Below are 23624 nucleotides of genomic sequence, written 5' to 3'. Positions count from 1 at the left end.
GCGCTGTGGTAATTCTAGACAGAGGTTATTTCTTTTCCGCGACAGTGCAGACACATTCTAGCTACAGAGTCTTAAAACACATGATTACAATGACAATAAATTATTTTCTGTGAACCACACGCCTTGTAAAACCCATGAATAAAAATGAGCCTATACCTCATTTCATTCAGGCTTTTTTAAATTCATGAAGTGACCATGATCGTGTACTATACATATTGTAGGTAAGCCTAGCGATAGTTACGCTAGTTGATACTTCCAGAGGGATTATGGCAAGAGCGGACTGAGGTTCAGGTTTTCTTGCTTCTCCATGAAAAGGGATCAATATTGTAGCGTATTCAGTGCCCGTTGTTGCCTTTTACATGGAGATATCTTGATCTGAATCATATCTTTTGTGTTTGTCAGGGGATGGGTATTTATTCCTAAATGGCATGATGCAAGTCTTCCTAATCGTTCCTCCATCCCATGGCACACGCCACTGCAGTGGCCCCTGCTGGTGGCTAAAGAATTGCAGTTTACTTGTGGAGAAGGAAGTGTGTGTGTGTGTATGCATGCTTGTACATTGACACAGTGCAGGCTGTAAGTACTTGGTTAGTGATGCAATTTTTGTCATTTTGTTATCCTGTTCTTGCTGAATTAATGAAGCTAAATAGGCAAAGGCTTGGTCAAGACATTACATGACATTTATTTAGTAGACACTTTTATCCAAGGTGACGTACAACACGTCAGAGATAGAGAGTACTTGAATGGGAGACCTCCTGTGAGAACTAATTTGCTGCTGGAGGATGGTGGGCCAGCAGGGGGTGATCTTCCCTCTAGTCAAGTTAAACCCCAATGCCCTAGTACAGTGATAGGGACACTGCGCTGTCGGAGACACTGGTTTAAAATGAGATTTTAAGCCGAGGCCCTGACTCGCTGTGATCAATAAACACTCACTGCAAAGTGTAGGTGGTTGCCCAGTGTCTTAGTTAAATCCCCCAACCTGGTTATTTTTCTCTGCCACCTTTTTATTCTCCAATTTACCTGGCTATGAATTGTTTTTCAAGTGTTGCAAAATCTCTTACACTCAACAAAAATAATGAGGTTTAAATACTGTGGATGTTTTCATCCATATTACAAGTACAGTAAGTATACATGTGAAAGTAAAATGAAGAGTAGAACAGATAAGCGTTCCATTTATGGATTTGCATCATCTAATGTACTTTCGCACAAGATTTGTTATTGCATATGCAGTATAAGGTCTGTTACAACCAACAGAGCCAGACTCTGAGTAAGACTCACAGCTGAAACATGCCGCATCCCCTCACTGTTAGCTATAGCAAGTCATTGGAGACAAACTCCATACCTATTACCGATTATGATATGTCCCTGTTTGTGTTTATTAGCAACTGACTTATCTACTACATCTTCTCCATCACATCATCTCACCAAAAACTAGCTGAAACGGCATTTGTGCAACTTAAGGCTTGTAAAAATGTAACATAATTACAGTTAGATCTTGGAAGAAAAGAGTTTAGAGATGTTGTGGTGTTTTCAGGCTTGTAAATTGGTTTGTACTATGGGTCCGACCAGGTTGATGCTCTTGCATGGGTGAAGCCTCCAAAAAAACCTTGGAAGTGCTTCGCTAATTAGCCACTGGTTGGCTACTTATTCTGATGAATCGGGGTTTAATAGGGCACTCATTCTGGTGGCTGTGATTCATGGAGCCTTATTAAACTCTGTTAGCAGATGCCTCGATGCTCAGTGCAGCAGCTGGCCGGCAGATTGCAGCGTGGCACACAAGTGCACTTCTCCCGATTCAATTCAATTCAATTCAATTTAGCTTAATGGTCACACCACAGCCACAACTGATGGAATCTGCTTTGGGTGCAGTGTTGAAATCAGCTCACGTTCTAGCAACAGACCAACGCAATCTCAGGATCACGTGCATCAAACAGCACTCATTTCACATAACACGCTAAACATCATTACATTATTACATTACATTACATTATTGGCATTTGGCAGACGCTCTTATCCAGAGCGACGTACAACAAAGTGCATACCCATAACCAGGGATAAGTTCGCTGAAAGACCCTAGAGGTAAGTACAATTTCAACTGCTACCTGTACAACAAAGATAAGGACAAGGGCCATTTTTTTTTTTTTTTTTTTTTTTTTTTTTGAACAAACAAACAAACAAACAGAGCAAAAGTCACCAAAGTTAACTATCCAAACACTGCTTACCTAGCCAACTAAAAATACCGATACACAAAGCAAGTCACAGAGACAACAATTAAGGTTCACAGGGAGGTAGGGAGGGATGGGGAGAGGTGCTGCTTGAAGAGGTGTGTCTTCAGCTTGCGCTTGAAGGTGGGGAGAGATTCTATAGTTCTGACCTCAACGGGGAGTTCGTTCCACCACCGTGGAGCCAGAACAGACAGTAGTCGTGAGCGTGAGGTGGAGGTTCTGAGAGGGGGAGGTGCCAAGCGGCCTGTGGAGGCTGAACGAAGAGGTCTGGCAGGGGTGTAGGGTCTGATGATTTTTTGCAGATAAGCTGGGGAAGTCCCTTTAACTGCTTGGAAGGCTAGCACCAATGTTTTGAATTTGATGCGAGCCATGACAGGCAGCCAGTGGAGGGAAGTAAGCAGGGGGGTGACATGTGAGTATTTGGGAAGGTTGAAGACCAGACGAGCTGCTGCATTCTGGATGAGTTGGAGGGGTCTGATGGCGGACGCTGGGAGGCCAGCCAAGAGGGAATTGCAGTAGTCCAGGCGGGACAGAACCATCGCTTGGACCAGGAGCTGGGTCGAGTAGGGGGTGAGAAAGGGGCGGATTCTCCGTATGTTGTATAGGAAGAACCTGCAAGACCGGGTCACCGCCGCAATGTTCTCGGAAAGGGACAGTCTGCTGTCCATCACCACGCCGAGGTTCCTTGCACTGGGTGACGGCGTGAGTGTGGTATCCCCGAGGGAGATGGAGAGATCCAGATGGGGAGAGGTATTAGCAGGGATGAATATCATTTCAGTTTTACCTGGGTTGAGCTTTAGATGGTGGTTGTCCATCCAGCTCTGGATGTCCCTCAGGCAAGCAGAGATACGGGCTGAAACCTGCGTATCAGACGGCGGGAACGAGACGAAGAGTTGGGTATCGTCCGCATAGCAGTGGTAGGATAGCCCATGTGCAGTGATCACAGGGCCAAGGGAGCGAGTGTAGAGAGAAAAAAGAAGCGGGCCAAGGACTGAGCCCTGGGGAACTCCTGTGGCGAGGGGCCGAGGTGTCGATACCGAACCAGCCCAGGCAACCTGGAAGGAGCGACCAGAGAGGTAGGACTCAATCCAGTCCAGGGCTGTGCCACAGATGCCTGTTGCTGACAGGGCAGACAGGAGGATGGAGTGATCCACAGTGTCGAAGGCAGCAGAGAGATCTAGAAGAATGAGGACAGAGGAGAGGGAGGCTGCTCGAGCGGCATGAAGTGACTCACTGACGGAGAGGAGTGCAGTCTCTGTCGAGTGGCCCGATCTGAAGCCAGACTGATGGGGGTCTAGCAGGTTGTTGTTAGAAAAGAAGGAAGAAAGTTGAGTAGAAGCGGCTCGTTCTATAGTTTTAGAAAGGAAAGGAAGAAGAGATACCGGGCGGTAGTTCTGGATGATGGAGGGATCCAGGGTAGGCTTTTTTAGCAGCGGAGTGATGTGGGCTCTCTTGGAGGACGCCGGAAAACAGCCGGAAGACAGGGAGGAGTTGACAAGGGAGGTGACAAATGGGAGAATGTCAGGTGTGATAGTTTGGAGAAGAGAAGAGGGGATAGGGTCAAGGGCACAGGTTGTAGGGCGGTGGCAGAGCAGGAGTTGAGAAACATCAGAGTCTGTAAGGGGGAGAAAGTGGAAAAGGAAGGGATGGGCCTTAGGGGGGGGAAGGGCACAGTGAGGGGGGCACAGGACACATTGCGCACCTCTGACAGCACAAATTATACACCCATCCATCCATTATCTTAACCCGCTTATCCTGAACAGGGTCGCAGGGGGGCTGGAGCCTATCCCAGCATACACTGGGCGAAAGGCAGGAATATACCCTGGACAGATCGCCAGTCCATTGCAGGGCACACACCATTCACTCACACACTCATACCCACGGGCAATATAGACTCTCCAATCAGCCTAACCTGCATGTCTTTGGACTGTGGAAGGAAACCGGAGTACCCGGAGGAAACCCATGCAAACATGGGGAGAACATGCAAACTCCACACAGAGAGGCCCCGGCCAACCAGGATTCGAATCCAGGACCTCCTTGCTGTGAGGCGGCAGTGCTACCCACTGCACCATCCATGCCGCCCCACAAATTATACAGCGTAACTCCAAAAGCATGAGATCATGAATGTTAGGCCGGTCTCATGTAGTCAGGTTTTAAAGTCATAATGGTAGTAGGAAAAAGCTGTTTTTCCCCCCCAGAGGGAAGTTACTGGAAGAGGGAGTGAGCCGGATGGAAGGATTCAGAGATGATTTTCTTTGCCCTTTTAACACATTAAACATCACACACCACAACACAACCGGATATTACAGGCCAGTGGGCCTACATTCATTCATTCTATAGCAGTCTGTAACTTTTAAATTGATACTTTCCTGTGACATTAATACGGAAAAGGATTAGGGTCGCAATCTTTCCTGGTTACCCAGGTGCAAAATGTCAGCACAGCTATAATTGAGAAACAGTGGCCTGCCTGATACAAGCACAGGCTCTCCAGTCGACCAGCAATGACATTGAACAGCAGCCACCTGTCTCATCTGGGCTCTCATCTGGGCTGCTTTAGAGCTCAGTAAACACTATGAGGGTAGGTAAGGCTCAAGTGTCTTGAATGACAAAATGTTGCAGTGAAATATGTTCAGAAATATTCTTTGATTTTGATTGAATTTCCCTTGTATGTTTCAGTATAGCAGACTATATATTCCACGACAGGGGACAAAAATACGTTGCCTGGTCTTGGGAGGATACGCTAGGAAAGACAGTTCTACACAAAAGCATTTGAAACAGTGATTTATCCGTGACCAACAAAGCAAAACGTAAATAGATATTCAGCTCCGTGCATGCTGTCTTTCCAGATGCACATGTATGTGTTTATAGGGTAACCTTTCTCTGCGTTACCTTTCCCACTGCGAGGAAGTAGCAAGCATAGCATTTGCTTTAAATGGTGAAACAGCCAGAAGTGAGCATGTCTATATTCATTACTGTGGCACAGCAAGGGTAATACATTTTCAAAATGGAAGCTGCTAACATCAGCCCTGGGTGCAAATGACATTTGAGAGGGGTCATCACATCATTACCGGAAAGTTAGTTTCGCCGTGGCTAAACGTTCTGCCTCGGGGTGAAATATTCCCTGCGGAAAATTACAACTACCTTAGAAAGTCTGATAATAACCTCTGAATGGACACTGGGGAACCGGCACATTGGCCTTGGCTTCAAGCCAGAGACGTGGAATCTAATTTCACAAGTGACCTCCATTACAAAAAAGGTACTTTCACACTGAAGCTTGATACTCTTCTTTAGCCATACTAGTATAATATAAGGTATAAGGCTTGGATTTAAATGCATAGAATATCTTACCAGGAATTATTGTTTGTATTATTCAAGAATAGGCTTGATACAATGCTAAATCAACTCTGGAGTACAGTTAAAATGGAGAATGTAGTTTGAATGAATGACCAGTCTATCTTGTGTTTTTATTTCTGTGTTTTCATATAGATTTGTCACACCAAATGTGGGACTTATTTCACCCTCCTAGATTCTTAGATTCCTAAAGATTATACACCCCAACTAAGCAACCATGAACACACACAACAGAACAGAGGGAATGTGAGCACTGATCCTGGATTAATATCTACCATCTGCTCAGACTGACTGTACAGTAAAGGCGGAGAATAAGCTGATCCTAGATCGCCATGACTAACCTGATGATTTACTGGTGATGGAGTCAGTAAATCACTGCAATACAACCATGGCACAAATTACTTTGGATATTTATTTATTTTAGTTCCTGGAAATCCTGGAATGAAGGATTCAATTTTTTGGATTCTTAAAATGTGCATGTAGTCACAGTCAGTATAGATTTTCAGTAATTATTGTTACTTTCAACAAAAAACATTTCCCAAAGAAACCCTGTTTGCTGGCAGAGTAACTGCTCGACAGGTGAAATGTCAAAGGGGCATCGGCTGGTGGCAGTTTCAGGGGATCCGTTGTGTGTAAATTGCTAACTGATTTCTAACTGAAAAAAGGTCTTCTTCTGAGGTAAGCAGTACATGAGAAGATGAGAAGATTTAAATGCAATGATGTGAATGGTGTTAACATATCTATCTTCAAAAAAGGTAATATTAAAATACAAATGTATAAAAAATGCTGGAGGTCAATTTGTCTTGCTACAATAAACTGCAGTACAAATACTATATGATTAATGTACTTAACATGATCAGAAATAAAATCTTGATTTAACATTGAAATAGCTTTGGTCACACAGTTTTTCTGTACCGCTGGAGGATTTGACCTTAAATCTATATTTTGTAAAAATTTTAAAAACAATCTGATAATCTGATAAAATTTTGTATCATTTATTTTCTACTCTACCACAGCAGGTGTGACACAAAAAGTCACAGAAACCTTAACTCACAGATAAAACAACCCAAACTGCATTAATTTCAAAGTCAAAGATGAACTTTCGTGTAGTAGCCAACATTGTTTCATTTGGTCGTGATTCTGGTTCAGCCATGAAATATAAAACAGAATAGAACAGGAATTTGCACGGGTGATAGTCCTCTTTGTGCGTTTGACGGAAGTGTATCGGGGGTAGGAGGGTGGTCAGTCGCAGGACCCTCTCTGGCCAGATGGGGGAGCACTAGCCTGGGCTAATAACACCGACGGTAGAAGTGGAAGTGGTAGTCGGTGAACAGCGCCTCCGCATAGTTGGGGTCGGTACTGCAGTTAGCCTGCCCCTAGAAGAACACAGACAACAGAACAGAGGGAATGTGATGTCACATGTTTCCCCCAAGCACTGATCCTGGATGCATGTCTACCGTCTGCTCAGACTGACTATACAGTAAAGGGGCAGAGTACGATGATCCGAGATCAGTTATTGAGGGAGTCATTGCTCCCCTCTTCACATTGACTAACTTGATGATTGGCTGGTGATGGAGTCTGTAAATCATTGCACTACATTACGTATGACACTGAAGAAAGTTGCTTGTGGTGGAGGCATGGAGATATTTGACTGTTTTATTGACTGTGTGTGTGTGTGTGCATGTCGTGATAATATTGCAGTGAAAGTGTTTAAGTCTGATCTTTCGAGTCAAATAAATTTTCTTGGGGTTGTTTGGATTCTTCTAGCTTTAGAGTGGCTTGTTACATCTGTAATTGGTGGACACATTCTGCAAAGTCAAACTCCAATATTAAACCCCATCACTGCTGTTTAATCAAAGCAGGGAATATTTGACAGGCCTTAAATTAGATCCATTGACACGCAGAAGGCAAGGCGGAAAATGCCTGTGACAGGCATGAATTACCATCGTGCCCTGAAACGACTGAGTGCACAAGTATATAATGTGCCTCCATGTATTTCTGATCACTCGTTTCAGAATGGTCACTTATGCTATGATATGATATGCTATGAAATGCTATGCTGTGCTATGTCATGATATGATATGATATGATATGCTATGCTATGCTATGCTATGCTATGCTATGACATGCTATGACATGCTATGCTATGCTATGCTATGCTATGCTATGCTATGCTATGATATGATATGATATGATATGATATGCGATCAATGGAGTAAATGGTTGGCATTTATATAGCGCCTTTATCTAAAGCGCTGTACAATTGATGCTTCTCATTCACCCATTCATACACACACTCACACACCAACAGCGATTGGCTGCCGTGCAAGGCATGCCGACCAACTCGTCAGGAGCCAGAGCCATGTCGCCCCTGTGAGAGTGAGACAGTGAGACAGACACACAGTGCGATGTCAGGGGCAGATATTTGGGAGAGAGCGCGGCCTCACCGCTACAGTGGCACGGAATTGGTAGGAGCTCTGGAACAGCTGTGCTATGGGCAGAGTCCACTCATGCATGTGGCCCTAGGAAAGGAATGGAAAAGGTAGAGACTGATTCAGCAAAACAAAATTAGTTATAGCCTGCAATTCAGTCCTCCAGCTGTAAGACGATACCATCTCCAAATTAACCTTCTCCAAATGATTCACAAACATTAACATTAATCCCTTTACCATACCCAAATGATATTGATTAGCCACTTAATTTTTGCTACCTATAAGCCATTTTAACCCTTTGAAGGGCAGGTTTTTTGGAATGTTTCTTTCTAACGTTCTATGTCAGTGTTCTAGAACTCCACTGCTTTCAAGTTACCAGTGGTGATTGTTACATCAACATTAGAATGTTCAGTTCAGAGCATTCCAATCACATATAATCACAACCTCAGACAAGTGTGATTAGAATGTTCAAAATGCCTCTAAGTTTGAAGTCTAGCTTGTCTGAGTGGCAGTAAAGAATTGGGACTTGTAACTCAAAATGGTTGTGCTTTTGATTACTAGCTGGGGTGCTGCTGCTGCAACCACTGAGACAGGTACTTCACCTGAATTGCGTCAGTAAATATCAAGCAGCATAGGTGGATTAAGTAAATCACTATCGATAATGTGCTGAAAATATACAATGTGATGTAATCTTGTCCTGGGCCAGCTGGGGGTGCTATAACCCCTGCACCCACCCCACCCTGTGTGGATTCTGTACCTGAGTGTTGCTCACAGTGTTACCGGACACCTCCTGGGAGAAGTCTGCCACAGCAGAGCAGGCCAAAGTCTCCTCGGTGTGGCACAGGTGAACCACCAACAGCTCAGTGGTGCTGTGAGGACAGACACCTAGTGGTCACCAAGAGAACTGCAAGGAGCCAGCTGGACACTGGTAAAATACACTCAATTTTGAATCTGGTTTATACACAATAATTAGCCTATTTGTATTGTTTCCTGGTCCGTAGGTTGTGGAACACAAGGTCACGCTGCAGTGTGTATGTACATGCATTAAGCATTAAATGCTTGTACAAACAATGCAAAATGAATACTTTTTCCTGTTTTCCATCAATATGCTATGTCATCAGTTTTCTAGTTTGACAATCCCTCTAGACAAATGATTGTGTACAGTGGTGTGGTACCACACAATATCAATATGTCACTACATCCAGTAAATGAGGATCGATTGATTGATTGTCGGGGCGAGTGAGTTATTTTTTCACAGTGTGTCCTCGAGCTGGGGGCCCACCCACTTCATCAGGAGCGTGACCGGCACGTCGACAGGGAGATGCTTGCTGACGGGGATAGCGTAACTGTAGTTCCCGTTCCTTCAAGGTAACAGTGACAGGAGGTGAAGGAAGAGCCAAGCACAGCAAGCACGTCCAAACAGGTCCCGATTCTTTACAGTACGTTACTGCATTCACTGCCTGTCCCAACACTGATCACATGTTGTGCTGCCACCTTCTGGTTATTTGTAGCAACCACAAGATATAAGCTATATTTCAAAATACAGTATCTGTTTTAAAAACACTGACCATATATGTTGTTATCCCATACTATAAGATAATATTATCCAAGTTGCTAAAATGAAAAATGTCCCCTTATAGCTACTTTTATATGGGTCACTTCTGCATCTTGATGTGATCACAGTTCCTAAAGAACTGCGAGGACCACAGTCCTCTGGGGTGAATCAAAGAGAGTGACGACATACCCACACTTTCCTTCCACACAGTACCGCTGGTCAATTATCTGTTGATTTTCCCTGATGGAAATGGTCTGTATTGTGGTATTTGTCCCTGGTTATGAAATTAAATACAAATTAAAAACAGCCACAATTGAATTTTGAGATTTAGAAAATCCGTAGGCCGAATGTTGATTGTGAATGAAAACTTACAGTCTTCAGCGCTTTTCAGTATCTCATGAAGTTGCTCATTTCTTTCCTCTAGAGAAACAAGAAGCATGAAGACAAATTATAGCTTGGAAAGATTTGAAAGAGTTCCATGCCTGAAATCAAAGATTCATCTTTTTTTGAGCAAAAACATATTGTTAACCCCTTGAAGAGTATGTTTTTGGAATGTTATTAACTCGGCGTTCTAGAACTCTACTGCTTTCACTCTATTACCAGCAGTGATTGTTACATCAGCATTAGAATGTTCAGTTAAGAACATTCTAATCACATAGTTGTGACCTCACACCTTAAAGAGTTAAAACACCACTCTGGGGACAGATAAAACCAGGAAACAGATGATCAGTTGGTCTGACTGGGCAGGCAGGTTCACCTTCAAGAGGGCTGTCGGTAGGGGAGGGCTGCGTTGGCATGGTTACGGGGCCACTGTGGTTTCCAGGGTTACTGGGACAGCAGTAGACCTCCTCACAGTTCAGCAGGGTGCAGTAGTCTACATCGGGGGGCCAGGGGCTCGGGATGACACTAGGGGGCGCTGTGGGGAACACACGGTTACACACTCCATCCATGCACTAAGGATTACACCCACAATACAGTCAATACAGGGAGGTCACAGGTAAATGAACACCTATCATCCCCTGCAGTTAAACCTCACACTACACAGTGACAGAACATCACGGTCTACCAGTGCTGAAAAGTCCAGGTTGCAAAAGTCAAAGTTATTCTCAGTATGTTGTTCCAGTCACCTGGGCCGTGTCTGAATCAGCACACTTGCCTACTATTTAGTATTCAGGCCCCTCCACCCCCACTGTATGAAGCAGAGCAGTGAGCCACGCCCTACCTGAGGATGAGGTGAACACAGGGGAGGAAGTACTGCTGGAATATCAAAAAAAATGTTTTTTTTATCATTAAAATCTCTCATAAAGAACAATAGCATCTCAAATTATTCACTGGTGATTTATCTATTATAAGCTGACAGATAAGAGCTGATGAGATCAGTTTCATTTATTTAACCCTTTCAGTCTTAGTCCATGCAAATACCAAGGGGTTTTGGCTTTGATTGAGAAAATTTAGGAAGTTGAGAATTTAGTAGGGTTTCAATAGGGGCTCAAAACAATGGTACAACAGCCATTTTGATTGGTCAGTTGATAAGGTATAAGGTCGAGAGTGCCATATGGGATTATACGGTAGTTACTCTTCAGTGCCAGATGGGACTGAAAGGGTTAATCTTTATGTAACCAGGAAGTATCTTGAGATATATCTCTTTTACAAGCGAGACCTAGTGTATAAGCATGTATCTGAACTATACACTGAAATACAGTCCCTTTTTCTAAAGGTCATTCAATATTGAACCAATTAGTGTTGCCACTTCAACCAAAAACGATCATATTTCCATGCATCACACTCTACAATGTTTCTTAAAAACCAGTATTGTTTTACTTTGTCGGGTGCATGTCGTTTATTCGTTAGGCCACATTTGAACTTGAATTTCTTACTTTTGTGTGTTATAATGAAATGAATACATACACATGCATAACCTAACTCAACGTGGTGTTTATACGAGTCAGTAAGCTTCATTTGAAGGGACGTTTAGTGATCTGAAAGATGACAGGTAGCGATGCCCCTACCTGTCTCCAGGTAACACCTGCACATCCTCGCGGATAGTTAACATGTAGAGAGCTGAGATCGAGATGACACTACAATAACAGGAGGTCACGATTTAGTGTCCCAGGCACAGCACTGTTAAAGCGTATAACAGCATAAAGGATCTTTCATATAAGATTACACGAGACTTTATGGTGACACCACAAATGTTCCACACATTCAGTAAGATGTTGAATTAATATGTTTACACAGAGGCAAATTGTCAAACATTCTTAACACTGGAACTTTTTTTCTTCTCCTGAACTACTTAAATGGGGATTCCATAACTTCTTACGCAGCTCAAACACCAAAATAAACTGTTTATTATCTTATGATTCATGGTGTCTGGAAAACATTGTCCCAGATTTGAGGAATAGATGAGGATCTGTTAAGATGTTTATGTTTATGCTCATGTAGAGGTAACACATACGCCAAACAAAAGGTTAGAAATATCCATGAATGAAATGCTAACATATGATTTTACACAGAGAAATGAAGCCTTCTTTTCTTGGCATTCAAGTTTAGGAATCTAATACTACGTTTTTACGCTTTCTGAAATACCTACTAATAATATCCTCTTAACAGATGAGTATCGTCTTATTATGAATACGTATGTGTTGAAATGACAGAAACATAGTCTCACCAAAGAGCCATTGTGGCCACCAGGGTGATCATGGTGGCCTTGAGGATCCTGTGCTGTAAACAGTGACTGTACGTCTTTGAAAGGCACTCCTATGTCAGAAAAGAAATGGAGAATGACTGTAATTCCTAAGTTGCAAAAACAAATAAGACAAAATATTAACAATGAAGTGAAACAGCCAAGTGAGCTTCTCACTTTAGTATTCTGCAGTTGTGTTGGTTTCTCTGGAGGAGAGGTATTGTTGTTTCCATTGACTTTTCTAAAAACAGGGAAGTAGTTATTATCTGGACAGCCAAGCCCTGGCCCTGTCTTCTGGACACAATTCAACTAACAACATTTTACACAGTGGTCAGCAAAAATTCAGTTAATATGTGACCGTGATTAAATAAGTATTCATGATATACAGTATAGTACTTTACATTGATATAAAGTGCAGATCACTATTAGTCTCCCTCAGGAAATCAGTGGCAATTCCAGATAGAAGAATGCACCTCAAAGATAATCTACAAGCCATAGCACACACCAAAAAAAACCTCAGTCCAAATTCCTGGAAGTAGAATATTCCAGAAAGTAGACTGTAGAGGTTGCACTGTATATGCATTTTCACATTGTGTGACAGAATGATTTATGACTGCGGAAATGGCCCACAGCATCAGCTGAACTTCAGTTGAACTCTGAAGATTTCCCAAGGGTTATACTCGAGCAAGGTGAACTCCTGATGATAGCACACCACGTCATGAAGGAACAACCCAAATGAGACCAGCCAAGTGCTGTCTCATTTGTCGAACAGTCTAACATTAAAAGTGTGGTGTTTTAAACCAGGACCACAGCATGCAGTACAAAGAACAGTATTATGTTTTTAGGCTTTTGTTCAAAGATTAAACTACTATGGTCTGGTAAAGGAAACTGTGGAATTCATGTTTAATTTACATTTGAAAGGACAGTTTACTTTAATAAGAAAGCACAATTTATGACTATGTTTCATGTTTGATGATCCTTATGCTGGTTACAAAATCAAAATTCTTTTTTAGTCATTCACCTACTGAATTGCAATATGAGTAAGCATGTGAACCTAGGCCATGTCTTATACAGATAACGTTCCTACTATTGAGTATATGTTGTATCCAACTTGTGTACTAAATAGAAGACCAGCTGTTTCAGACACTAGTCATTGAGTGTATCTAGATCACACTTCCCAGCAGACCTCTCTGCAGCACCCCTAGTGGTCATCGGCGGTACCTGTGCGCGTTGCCGACGCCGCTGGACCGCTGGCCAGCCGGTTCTGTCCGCTTGGCCAGTCGTTTGTTCCACAACTCCAGCTCCTGGATGCGGGCCTCCAGGCTGTCTGTGAGCTTACACAGCTCCTGGACCGCTCCCACATTCTCCATGAAGATCTGGTCCTGGGGGGGTGGGTACAGGCGGGTGCACTGCCATTACAGACTGCATGGTCTTGTCCTAAGTATTCTTCCCATGTGTATTCCCGAAGCCTGTATTCAATTTCATTCTTTCGTGAGATCGTCAGTTGCAATTCATTTAGGAAGGGAATGAAAGGTCTTTAATATTTTCTCAAATTTACGCCTAATCTCGAGCCATATGTTCAGCACCTGTACCCCATAATTCATCCTCAAAATTAAAAGTACTAAATTAAAAGAAAAAAGAAAAAAGAACTTGTGAAACAAATTTGTTTTGAGTTCAATAGATCTCTTGCTAATCAACATACAATAAACATGGCATATTTCCACAGATGTTTTCAGATTCTTCCACTTTTAGGGGAGGCAATTTGTTACCCTATGGAGAGATGATAAAAATTGACTCACAAGACCATTTTATTCAGTAAAAGATGTGCAGTGGGGCCATTGCTGGCAGAGCTAATAACGCTCAGAAATTGTTTATATTACATATTACTTGAGGTGTCATAAGTTCTGCCCTCTATATTATGGGTGATGCAGATACACGAGAAAGTGAATAAAGACATAAGACAAGAAAAAAACAACACAGTACTTTGTCCACCATGAGGAAGTTATCAATCTTCTCTCCATCCATACATGTGATGTCACCAACCTCCCGGACAGCAGAGGGCAGTACCTCCTTCACCTCCTGAGCAATGACACCTTGGGCAAAGGCAGCAAAGCAAGCCTGTTTACATACTTTTCACTCACAGGTCTTCTGCTGAGTGTACACAGAGAGGACTATGCAATACTGCAAGCAGCCTCCATATCTCCGATGAATCACATTATGCAGAAGAAGTACTATACTCATTTGAATGAGTCTCAGTAGGATCCACCATCTGCTAGCCCAACACACTTAACATCATAAATTCTGTAAACCATACTGATTATGAATTGCTGACTCACTGTGAATGTTCTTGAAGTAGTCTGGCCAAATTAACTATCTGGAGCTAGCAAAACAGCATGAACTGAGCAGGAACATCTTAAATACCATCCAGAATTTCCAATACAATGGCATTCAGCAACGACGTTCCCAAACATGCAGTTCGACCACTCCCGTTGGGAAAGGTGTCATCACCGCTGGTGAAAAATGAGTGCATTACCTGTTTCATGCACCTGATCAATCCCCACTTTCGTGGCAAACTCTGGCTTGTAGTCATATTCCACGATTCTCATCTGCGCTATTCTCTTAAGCTGTTCTGTTGAGTCCACCTTGAAAATGAGACATTAGCAAAGACATTTTAGGGTTTTTTGGCATTTTATTTTTTGATGATTATTAGTGTCCAGGACAGCAAGAAAAGGTCTGTGAGTTATATCTATTAGGCCAACAAATGGCTTGAATCGGACTTGTGAACCAAATGTTCTTTGTTTAACTCTTGTGTTGTCAAATATGACCCGCCACTATGATTAACAGCAGAGAAAACCCCCTGAATTATCATTTTTCAACTTGAAATTTGATGACAAAGTTTGTGACGAGTGACAGGTTGTTTCTTCATGCAAAATAGATTTGGGGTTTAAAATTCAATTTAGCTGCTTTTTTTAGGGGTTTAGTGAAGGCGGGTCATTTTTTACCCTTAGGACAAGGGGAGTATACACAATGATAAGATTAAATGGTAAATGGTTGGCATTTATATAGCGCCTTTATCCAAAGCGCTGTACAATTGATGCTTCTCATTCACCCATTCATACACACACTCACACACCAACAGCGATTGGCTGCCATGCAAGGCGCCGACCAGCTCGTCAGGAGCATTTGGGGGTCAGGTGTCTTGCTCAGGGACACTTCGACACAGCCCGGGCGGGGGATCGAACCGGCAAGCCTCCGACTGCCAGACGACTGCTCTTACTGCCTGAGCCATGTAACACAAGGGTTAACAAGAACCTTTGGATACCCTGCAGTTCTTTGTTTAGGTACAATATATTTTTGTGTTAAAACATTGTTACAAGACTATTGTGAATCCCTTTCGATCATTGAAAAAGGCTCATTCACGTTGACTCACCCTGCCTGTGACTGCCTGTGTTCATAGTCCTTAAATTGGGGTTTCAAAATATAAAGTTGATGTACATTGTATAAATGTACAATAATTCAAGGTCATTGGTTGAAAATTGGTTCTAATTGCCACAGCCAATGGCGTTTTAACGTCAGTGTGTTTACAGGGAAGGGGGAGGGATAAACAGTGTTGTGGTTTGAAGGTGTTTGTTGCTGCTATTCCTCTCTTGACCAGTAGAAGTCCGAAAATACCTATTGTACCTTTAACGGACTGCAGTAGAGAGAGTTTTCCAGGCTGAGATTCAGCTGGACAGAAGCAGTGCCGTGGTACCTCCTGGATGTTCTCCTTGGCTCTTCTGTCAGAAGGGTGTGTGACGGTGCCCATGATTTTGGCATTTCCGCACACCACCAGGGCCTCGTCCGGGACGGTCGTGTTAATGCCCACCCTCCCATGATGCACCACTGCATCAGGAGCCAGCCCCCGCTGCCATGGCATGTCCCCGTCACTCTCAAACTGGCCTGGGTTCGATGCCTGTGTGCGTAGAACACACCCTGGTATTGATATCCGTGAAGAATAAACGATGGCTCCAGGTAACATTGCACTATTGTTTGGTAAAGGATTACAGCTTCTTGTTAGCCCAGAAAAAGTTTAATATGTAATTTCTGTTGATTATCACTATTCAGTAATGACATCGGCCACTAATCATGGCTAGTTAGCAGTGCCACGATATGTAAACACAAGCGCTTATACTGTAGGTATTGCACATTATAATTGGATTCACGGTTTGTTTGATGTCTGCACATATTGTTTCCTTGAAAAACGATGTTCAGCAATGACATACCCACTATGATAGGCAGATAGGAGGTAGAGGATAAAAGAAGAGGTAGGGAAGAAGAGATTAAAATTTGGAGTCAATCTGGAAAACATCATGTGACCTATTATACGGTGAAGATTAACCGCACAGTACATAACATTCTCTGTCCTCTTGTTGCCATAGTGACAGGAGGACAGAGCGTTGTGTTTTAGCCGTGAGTGCAGCAGAATTGGGCAGTGTCACTGACCCTAACGACGATCCTCTCGGATGCATGGGCCAGCAGTAAATAACTGTCCTCCTCCACAGACGCACAGAGTGCCACCACCAGCGCAAAGTACCTGCCAACACCACAGAAATCACGGTATTACTGAACGGTCCTCGAGGGCCAAGGACGACTGCTTTTCCACCCTCTTATTTCCCGGGAGTCAGTTGTTATGACAGTCGAGCCAATCAGCAGCACTAATTGTTCAACAAATTACCTAGGAGGAAAGAAAACCAGGGCTGGATGTGAATTTTAAGGGCCAGATTTGAGGATGCTTGCTCGACACCACCCCTCAAACTATAAAATCAACACCACCCCTCAATGCACTAATCAATACTAGGGGTAGGACATTTTACCATTTTCTTGGAATGATTACAAGCTCATTTGTCCTTGGTTTTACTGGAGTACACTTTTTCATGTTTTATGTTCTATGTTTATGTGCCTAAAGCCTGTTTTACAGCAGCAGACCTGTTTAAAGGCATCACCCACATTTTCTCTAGTGTGACTAGCCTGCATGACTGCAATCTTTGATCAGATAAAAGCTTGTTTTGAGCCGTTACCAGGGTCGGCTCTCGCCTTCTTGTCGCCGTGGCAAGATTGTTGATCGGGGGGGTAGGGTTGGGGGGGGGGGGGGGGGGCGTGGAGACAGGAGCCATCGCTGATTGGTGGGGGAGAGTTCAGAGATGGCTCAACTTTTGTTCTGTATCTCTGCATTTCCATGGCAGCAGTTACTCACCTCTGATCTGGGTTGCGTTTGCCCTTTTTCCTCATATTGTTGGCTGTGGTCTCGCCGAAGTGGAGGCGGCCCAGTGTCACCTTGGTAACCTTGTCCTCGGGTAGGTCAACCCTGAAGAACGAAGCATCAGCCAAAGTCTGATATACTGTAGGCCACCTACTGTATATTACATTGACTGATGATATGGGTCTAAATACAAGTTATCCGGCATCTTATCAATACACATATAAATGTTATACTCATCTAACTGACAGCAAATGATGCTTACCTGGCACACTGGAAGGGCCTCTTTCTCCGATTCTGCTGGGACTGTTCAATAGTGATGAGGTGGTTCTGGTCCTCCAGCTGCACAGACAGGAAGTAGATACACGGACAGGAAGTAGATACATGGACAGGAAGTAGATACACGGACAGGAGGTAATATGCTGCAGCATATTACAGTGCATGGTAGCTGACACCTAAATACTCACCGGATGTGCTACTCTGCACTATGGACAGTATCTGTGTTTCATATTCAAAATGCATTATTCTTATGCTCTTTAATATGCTATGACAATGTTGGACGCTGTACAGGAAATGTCCCCTGCTGAAAAAAACAGCTCAAGCTAGGATTTGAAACAGCTGGTATCTGGGTGACCAGTTCAGACCAGCTCTATACTCAACATGGTTTGACCGGCTCAAGCTAGGTTTTGAAACAGCTGGTAGCTGGTTGACCAGTTCAAAACAGCTCTATACTCAACATGGTTTGACCGGCTCAAGCTATTATTTTAAACAGCTGGCAGCTGGCAATTTGAAGCTGGTCATAGCTGGATTTTACACCAGGGTCCACTACCCTGATTCTGGAGGTCATAGGCTGATGCAGGTATTAACAACCTTCTTCCTTTGTTTTATACAAGATGTCTTCATAGACTGAATCTAGCATCTTCAAGTGCTAAAACAGAACATCATGGCTGATTCTCACTGCAGCCAAGGGGTGCTTCCAGTTTTGATGATCATTTAGGTCTATGCTCGCAGACCTGTCTCAGAAGGGCTTTTTAATCTGTATGTATCCGATGGAACAGAAAATATCGATACCTTGACACCGAAGACTTTGACATGGAAGCTGCAGATGGGTTTGGACCCAGACGGTGTCCTGACACACTTAGGGCTTCCTGTTATCCCAATGTGAACTGTGACCTGGAAGTGGTTCTTCTTCTGACACACGAAGGCCTTATCGGTGGAGGAGTAGTTGAAGCCCTTGTCTGAGTCAACATGGTAAGCAGGAGTTGGTCTGGAGAAGGTGATGACGAGTGTTAGCATAGACTATACTATACTACTGTAAAAATTTACATCCCTGCTGAAAATTGCAGCTAAGACCAGCAGGGTCTGTATAAGCTGTGTTTCTGACACTTCTTGTTGGTTTCTTGCTGGACAAAGTTGGCTAAGCGGGGAGAGTAAGCTGGTAGCCAACAGGCGGACTTGCTCACTATATAGCCTGGCCAGCTTGTGAACAGTTGAATTACCAGTTAAAAGTGTCAAACACACTTTTCAGGGATATTTGTAATGTAGTCAAGGGTCCTGGTTTCAAGACAGAGCAACCTGATCTAATAGCAGTGAATGGATACTGCAGGTGTACAGTGAGTGAAGGGGGGGGGGGGGGGTACTCACAGACTCTGAAGGTCACCGTCGTAGAGTGGGCTCCAATGCTCCGGCTGGTAGCGGTCCCAGGTCAGAGACGGGCATGCCCCCTGCCCAGTGCCCACGCTGAGCCCATCGCTGTCATAGCTGGGGGCGTCACTGCCACAGTCTGGCCCCACTGGGGCAAGGGGCACATTGACAGGACACGGGAGAATATTAAACACACTCATTCAATTTCTGAAGTGCCTTCAATCATTGTCATACTGATATTATTTTATTATATACTTATAACCCCTGCAAAGCAGACGGCTACAGTTACAAAACTGCAGCTAGATTACAATAACTTAATAACCTTCTAGTTAATACAATAAAGTTATTATTTTGACCAGCAAGTGACTAATTCCTCAAAATTACTGACGACACGTACTGTTCAAGGGATGCAATGATCCATCTCACATATTTCTGCAAGATGATGTGAAACTTTCCTTTCCGAAAGAAAAGTGTGGTGATCACATCTAACACACCTCATAACGACACAAATAGTGACATCACATTGTCCAGTAATATCTTGGCCAAGAAAAATGGTCTAACTCTAAGGTAACATTACTAGCTAACTGGGTTAGCTAGCTAGCTATGTAACATTAAATAGGACAATTTAGCTATGATGGCAACTTCTTGCTAGCAAGCGAGCTATGTTATTAAGTCCTGTAAAGCATACACATTAAACCAACAACAGCAGTAGACAAGTTGTCACCGCCAAGCTTACAGAACATTGACTTTATGTAACGTCACCCACTGGAATCGAAAACAGCTATTTTCAGCTTTCAGCTATGGACCCATCTCAAGCCTGCCATCCTGAGGTAAAATACTGGAGAGGATGGTAATTAAAAAATGCTAATCCAACAGAAACTGCTTTCATGAAAGTCTAAATAGAGATATCTTAGTTTTCTTAATCTATTATACTTTCTTTGCAGATGAATATTTGCTGAATATGCCTCAACCTTTACTTCTAGTACCTTAACCTCTATGTCATATTCACATGATCTGCACCTCTCCTAGGTGTACAGTACTTTATTGACCTATCATAAATTCTCTGTCATAAATGTGTGAAGGCAAACACAGACGTGTTTCCCATGGGAAAATACCCATTTAAAGGGCCTTGATGTTTTTTTTCTGAAAACGTAAGCAACTTTTCTGTGTACCCTTTCACCAGTCAAGTACCAAGTAACATAAACCTGAAATATTTGTTGATTAAGAGGCATCTAATACATTATGCACACTTAAAGAGCCTGACCTTGGCAGTATCTCTTCCAACTAATGACTACAGGAGTAATTGTCTGATCACCTGATCACTCACCTCAGGCCTACATGGGTTAGGCATAATGCGTAGGTCATACACTCTTGCGCTAGTCTTTAATCTCCTGTTCAGACATATTTATCCCCCATCACACTCATGAGTTCACTGGTCATCTGGTGCTAAGGAAGGCACACTTACTCAACAGGCCTGCTGTGTGTGTGGGGTTGACCCATGTCCGTGGGTCCGCCTCAAAGCATTTCACAAAGCAGGGGTCCTACATAACTGTGCTGAGTAAAACCCAGAATAGCCCTTTTTACTTCAGTCCATGTTCTAGTTCTGGGAGGGCTCCAGGTTTTACTCGCTGTAGTTATCCAGCTAATTTAGTAATCCTGCTTTCTGGGTTTTACTCAGTGCAGTTATCCAGCTAACTCAGTAATCCTGCTCCATGAAATCACCTCCTGGCCCAACTGCCCATCAGACAAAATGTCTATTCTGTTTCTTCACCTCTGAAGAATAGAATCACATCATCAAGATTCACTACTGCTTTACAGCAACAAGTGTGTAACAATCTAGTTTTGCAGCCATGCTATGAACTTCATAACAGGAATCATGGTAGTTCATAACATTTTATATGCAGTGAGCCTCATTGGTTTTGATTAAGCGGAATGAATAGGGGTTCTGAATGAGTGGTTTTGACTCAGAGGTCTTGAAGCATTATTCTGGATACTGTACATTTTTATGAGTAGTTGTGCTAAGGTAAGTACTAAAGGCTGAATGTGGTTATTATTGTGTGATCAGGATACTCTCCTATAGCTTTTTTGACAGTAGGATTTTGACAGTTAGGTCTTACCAGGTGCCAGTGGTGGGGACACTTCTGATCTGGAGTCCGGAGGTGTCTCGGGTACCATGCTGAAAAAAAGGCTACATCTTATGCGAGTTACAACACGATTTTCCCCTAAGGATGAAGTTTCTGTCATTGGTGGACTGTAAGGCTTGTCTTTACTCCACCAGGTAGATGGTGAGATTAAATCAGTCAGCATACTGTATATGCTTATGGTACCGCAACATTAACTACCGCCTACAAAGTGCCAGTTACTCATCACCAAACTAAGTGAACAGAGGCATGAAAACCTCAACTTAAATAGTTTGGCGCAGTCTGTTTCAGTTGTTGTTGTTGTTGTTGTCAGCCTTTTTGGTGATCCAGCGCGGTATCAAAATGCACATACAGACGCTTTTAATCCAAAGCAATTTACAAGTGCATAGGTTCTTCCAGAAGGTAAAGCAACACATCCAAAACTAGTAAAATACACATGAAGTGCTGTTCTAAACATACAGTCATCATAATTGCAATTCTATTTTTATTTTTATTTTTTCTTATTTTTTGGGTTAGACAAGAGGGATAAGGATATCGGAAAGTGGGGGGGGGGGGTACAGTTTGAAAAGGTGTGTTTTTAGTCTGCATCGAAATAGGGGGAGGGATTCTGCTGTCCCGACAGTGGTAGGCAAGTCATTCCACCACTGAAACCAGAAGGGAAACAGGTGCTCATAGTGAGGGAACCATAAGGCGACCAGAGCTGGCAGACCGGAGTAGTCTAGCTGGGGAGTAGGGAGTGATTAAGGATTGGGCATATTCATCTTTTGATCTCAAATCCAAAAGTTTTAGGTGCAGTATTTAGCAGAAATAACGGGTTCCACTCTACCATTACCATATTTTTGGATACTTACACAGCACTGTGGTCATGGCTGAGGTACTGCTCCAGCATGCTGACATCCACCACTGTGTCCATAACCCCACTGACATCCTGCCCTAGGACCGAGAACAAGGGTTTATTGTATTAACCCTTTCAGGAGCAAGATCACACATAAGTGACCAATCTAATGCTGATGTAAGAATCACTACTGGCAATTGTGAAAGCAGTTCTAGTACACTGACTTGGAATTTTGAAGAAGGAAAAAAAAACATTCCAAAAAGCCTTCTCTTCAAAGGTTAAAGGTACAATAGGTAAGATGTTTGTTGCAAGACCAACAACAAAATATACGGTCAACGGACCAATGCTCTGTACCAAAACATTGTACAGCAGCACAATAATTCAAGCTCATTTACTTATTGTACAATGAAAATTGGTTCTAATTGCCACAGCCAATGACGTGGCAGCACGTTCACAGAGAAGGGGGAGGGATAAACAGTGTTGTGGTCCGAGGGTCTTTGTTGCTGTAATTCCTCACTTGACTGTTAGAAGTCCAAAATTACCTATTGTACCTTTAAAATAGAAATGCAGTGACAGATTGCAGATGCAGGGAAATGGCACGGAAGGCTTCAGCCGTGACCTCATTGCACTTTATCTTCTGCACTAGGCTTTGGCCTTGCACTAATGACACTATTAACGTTGTGTTATCATTCAGCAAATTAGTGTGCCATAGCTCTTTTTCACACCACTTCTGTTTAACAGCTCGACAGAAACACACAGGAGTCCAGGATAAGCTTATTTTTAGGAACTCCTCTGTTTTCATACCACATGACAACATTGCGTCAAAACCTTCCCCTGTCCCCAAGTTACTAGCCCACCCAAAGAATTATGGGAAATGTATAACAAATTCATTCTCACTTTTATTCTTGCTGAATAATGTCAGAGCCCCTCTAGGGTCATAGAATAAGACTTTTTTTACCCCCCAGGTATGCGGACACTGAAGCAGGAAATAATGAAGTAATGAAGCAGTAAGAGGAAGGGCTTCTACAAACAGTCAATGCCAACAGTGGACTGAGCCTCACGACTGTTTTACAGTCTATGCTCCAGAACTGTAAACTGTTCTAAAGAAAATCAGCAAATCGATTATTGTCATTGGTGTTGCCAAGTTGTCGCTGTCATTGTTGTCATCAAAGTCTCACCGTAGAAAAATTGTTGCAAAGCTTCATTCTCCCCGAGTACATCCATTGACTCCAGAGGGCTCCCCTGTGTCTTCCTGCCTGTGAAACACACCTGCTCTGGGGTATGAAATGGAAGGTGAGGCCCAGGCTTCAGTGGCCTGTAGGCTAATGGGCAAAGCATTTAATCATGACACGGACTGAAACTAAACAACAAAAATTATATAACCACCATACATAAGACTTCATTTAACACCACCATGTAACTGTCTAAAACATGCTACAAGCATGAGATATTAATGTTTTAATATATAGGATTTTGTCAATTGCAAGAGAGACTGCATGTTTAACATTTCCATTGGTAATCT

At 43.0% G+C, this 23624-nt stretch overlaps 2 protein-coding genes across 2 annotated transcripts; both read right to left on the bottom strand.

Moving 5' to 3' along the window:
• Positions 1–2311: 2311 nt before the first annotated feature.
• On the bottom strand, positions 2312–3394 carry LOC133134666 (uncharacterized; the record flags this gene model as incomplete). Its single annotated transcript, XM_061250923.1, has 2 exons — positions 2312–3085; positions 3281–3394. Coding segments are annotated over 2 exons (888 nt in total), but the record flags the coding sequence as incomplete, so codon positions are not given.
• A 3157-nt stretch (positions 3395–6551) lies between these two features.
• LOC133135773 (myelin regulatory factor-like protein) lies at positions 6552–22141 on the bottom strand. The gene is made up of 22 exons (XM_061253045.1): positions 22119–22141; positions 21244–21302; positions 19127–19274; positions 18554–18749; positions 17748–17824; positions 17480–17590; positions 16729–16819; positions 15998–16198; positions 14780–14888; positions 14230–14339; positions 13468–13628; positions 12424–12487; positions 12232–12320; positions 11573–11641; positions 10786–10820; positions 10321–10479; positions 9936–9983; positions 9753–9837; positions 9295–9369; positions 8766–8877; positions 8024–8098; positions 6552–6952 (listed from the first exon to the last, which is right to left on the bottom strand). The coding sequence occupies exons 2-22, from the start codon at positions 21299–21301 to the stop codon at positions 6866–6868; spliced, it is 2160 nt and encodes a 719-aa protein (XP_061109029.1). The 5' UTR covers position 21302; positions 22119–22141; the 3' UTR covers positions 6552–6865.
• Between the last annotated feature and the right edge of the window lie 1483 nt (positions 22142–23624).

This window comes from Conger conger, chromosome 8 (genome assembly GCF_963514075.1).
Source record: "Conger conger chromosome 8, fConCon1.1, whole genome shotgun sequence".
In the NCBI taxonomy this organism is placed as follows: Eukaryota; Metazoa; Chordata; class Actinopteri; order Anguilliformes; family Congridae; genus Conger; species Conger conger.
The sequence above is the reverse complement of the archived record's forward strand: the minus strand, read 5'-3'. Positions and strand labels throughout refer to the sequence as shown.